The 3,368-nt window shown below is 39.7% G+C and overlaps 1 protein-coding gene across 1 annotated transcript in view; it reads right to left on the bottom strand.

Annotated features, from left to right (window-relative positions):
* Positions 1-3,084, bottom strand: part of LOC106871522 (integrin alpha-9) — a 97,637-nt gene extending 94,553 nt beyond the window's left edge. The window contains exon 1 of the mRNA XM_014918024.2: positions 428-3,084. Coding sequence (XP_014773510.1) covers positions 428-627 — 200 coding nt within the window. The 5' untranslated portion in view covers positions 628-3,084. The remainder of the gene's footprint in view (positions 1-427) is intronic.
* Positions 3,085-3,368: the final 284 nt, after the last annotated feature.

Here is a 3,368-nt window from a genome sequence, read left to right as displayed (position 1 = left end):
AGATAGATAGATAGATAGATAGCTGGTGAAGAAAGAGGGACAGGTGGATAGATGGAGGGACGGCTGACTAGACATTGACAGAGAGATGGCTGGACAGACAGACAGGTGGAGAGAAGGATAAGATGGATTGGATGTAGGAGGATGGATTGACAGGTGGATTGGATGGATGGATGGATAGGGAAATTTAAAGAAGCAAAAATACATAATACATAAAGAAAATTAAACAAGAGCAAAGAAAGATTACAAGAAAACGTGAACATCAATAATTGTAGAAATAAAATATTAATAGGATGATAAAAGGAAAGAGAGGAGTGAAAGAAACAGAGACGGGTAATAGAGAAAGTAGAAGAGAAAGAAAGACATGCTGAGAGAGAGAGAAAAAGTGAAGCAGAGAGAGGGGGGGAGAGCGAGAAAGTGAATTACTTACGTGCAATTTTGTTGTTGCTGTGGATGTTGGTAAAAAGCCAAAGAATATCCGAAGTAAGATCCGTTAGGCCCTGATAGTATAAAAGCATTTCTTGTATCGATGTTGAACGTGAAAGCCAACGGCACAAACGTTGACAACAGCAACAACAACAACGGAATAACTGAAGCTGTAGACCGGCAAGAATCCCCCTCTGCAACCATTGTTGCTAGTTTCGTTTCAAAGAGAGAATGGTAAGGATGTGGCGGGGAAAGGGATGGCGAAGGGGGAGGTTGACGCGGTTGGGGTTTTTTTTTCTCTGGGGAGGAAGAGGTGTGTTTTTGTTTGTTTGTTTTATAAGGGATCGGTGAAAAGGGGCTGCTAGGGTGTGTTAGACAGCTGTAGTGTTGCTGTTGTTGTTGTTTGTCTCATGAAGGTGGAGTGAGGCGCTGTTGTGATAGCTGTCTTCGAGGATCGCCTGTACTGATGTATATGCTGGTGGAAGGGTCGGCAACCAAGATTTCATACATGTGTTGGGATGTGTGTGTATATATACAGATATAATATATAGTTTTATATGTTGGGATATCCTACATTCTTGTGTGCAAATATGTGTTAATTCTGGAGTATCCTATATATATATATATACGTATATATATATATATATATATATATATATATATACGTATATATTTGTGTGTGTATGTTGAGGTAGCCTACATTTGTGAGTGTTTATAATATAGGTAGATAAACGTGCGTTATGTCGGGCTGTCCTGCGTATATTTGTTAAGAATATTGTTTTATTGTTTGCTTGTAGACATAAGACATAACATCCTAAATCTATCGATATATTTTCTCTTAACCAACTTGTGGAACACAGATGTGTGTGTGTGTATACACGAGATGTGTTCTATATAGTTGATATGTATACTACTTAAGCACGTGTTTGTTGTATATCGCAAGAATTTGTCTTCTACTAATACGCATGCAAGTGTGCGCGTGTATGTCTGTATATAGCGTTGTACGTAGATGTGAATACCGACTCGTCTGAACGAATATATCCGTGTATAACTAACAATGATTGCTCTTGAATATATACAGATGAATAGATATGCGTGTGTGTATAGACATATATTTGATGTATATATGTTTGTTTATGAGTGGATTCAAGTAGAGTCGAGCTGGAAATCCATCACGTTTACTCAGCATCTATTCTTGGACGTCCACTCGAGACACGAAACTTTTCTTTACTTCTTCGATGTGGTAAAACTCCCTACAGAACGGATTAACAGAGCGACAGGGCGCGGCGGGTGAGTGTGTGTGTGTGTGTGTGTGAGTACAGTAGTTTTCTCTTTTGCTTATAATCTGATGCTGTTTCAATATTTTTCAAATATTGGTTATAAATATAGTACTTACTCGTTTTTGCATCTGGTTTAAAAACGAAAACACAACAGTGGGATATTTAATGAATGAGTGGAATTAAACCAGTGTTTGTGTTAATTATATTGACGTAGTTAATGACTGTCCGTAGATAATTCTTTTTTTCTTTTTATTGTTAATAGTTACTAGTGTTTAACCCCAAGTGGGCTAGGATCAAACCAGAGGATACCATCCAGGCATTTCCCCCCATATGCAATGTATTTAGCATCACATCATCCAATGCGAAGTATATTTTCTTTTATAAATTCTTAGTTGGTAGAGCGTGATTTAAAGAAGATTTGACTGCTATTTTTAGCAGGCCAACAAGCAACCACATAAAATCTCCCTTGTTGACACGATTTGCAATTCGCTGCTGTTGTATATTTTGTGATTGTTCTGCTAGTTTTCAGATATTCCTGGATTCTTGCATCTATGTACAAAGATATGTAAGTTACTCCGTTTGGCTGTTCTTTTATTTTCCTATGGATTGTTGTTGTTGTTGCTGCTTGAGATACGAAGGAATATCAAACATCAATAATAATAAATATTAATACAATATCGATGGCATTTATAAGACGATGCCGGGCAATTAATTAGTTATGCACATACATGCACTTACAGTCAGACAAACTCAAGCGCACACACTCAAACATATACACACATCTACTTTCACGCTCGATGTTGTTGTTCTCGTTGTTGTTGATCATCAGCAGGCTACAGTTGTTCACTCTCGACTTTGCCTGACTGAATGTCTAAACGTCTCAGAGCGGCCGGTTTAAACATCGGCGATAATGATGATGATGGTTGCAGTAGTAGTAGTGGTGGTGGATATGATGAAGATGACGGTGGTGGTAGTAGAGATGATGGTGCTGTTGTTGTTGTTGGTGGTAGAGACGATGATGGAGATGGAATTGGTGGGGTAATAGAGGTGGAATATAGTGGTGATGGTGATGGTGGTGGTGGTGGAAAATAAACGGGAGGAGAAGAGATGAGTGAATGAAAGAAGATGAATGTGCGAAGTAAAAGTCACTTTCTTAGTTTCAATCTCGAGTCTGTATGTTTTAGTATGTGTATGTTAGTGTGTGTGTGTGTGTGCGTTATGTGTGTATGTGTTACAGGGTGCGCCTTATAGTGTTATAGTATGTGTGCGTGCGCGTTACAGTATGTCTGTGTGCGTTATAATATGTATGTGTGTGTTACAGAATGTGCGTATGTGTTCGGTGTGTGTTTCTCTGAATGACTGATTCATGTACAGGCAAGAGCAGTGAGTGTGTGTGTTTGAGTTAATTAAATCCAAGGTGCATTCTCGTTGTGCATAAAATAGTGAAGCTGAGGAAAATGACGACAGCGGCGGCGGTGGCGGTGGTGGCGGTGGTGGCGGCGGTGGCGGTGGTGGTGGCGGTGAGCGAAGAACGAGATGCAACTTTCCAGAAAGCCGACTCACCTGTATCGCTGTTACAGCCCTTCACTGAATCTCTCATTTCCCCCTCGTCACCCCTTAGAACTGCTGGCATTCTGCCAGAATTGGTAATATCGTTTCACCAAA

The sequence above is a fragment of the Octopus bimaculoides genome, chromosome 18, assembly GCF_001194135.2.
Source record: "Octopus bimaculoides isolate UCB-OBI-ISO-001 chromosome 18, ASM119413v2, whole genome shotgun sequence".
NCBI lineage: Eukaryota > Metazoa > Mollusca > Cephalopoda > Octopoda > Octopodidae > Octopus > Octopus bimaculoides.
Note: the sequence above shows the minus strand (reverse complement) of the source record. Positions and strands in the feature narration are given on the sequence as shown.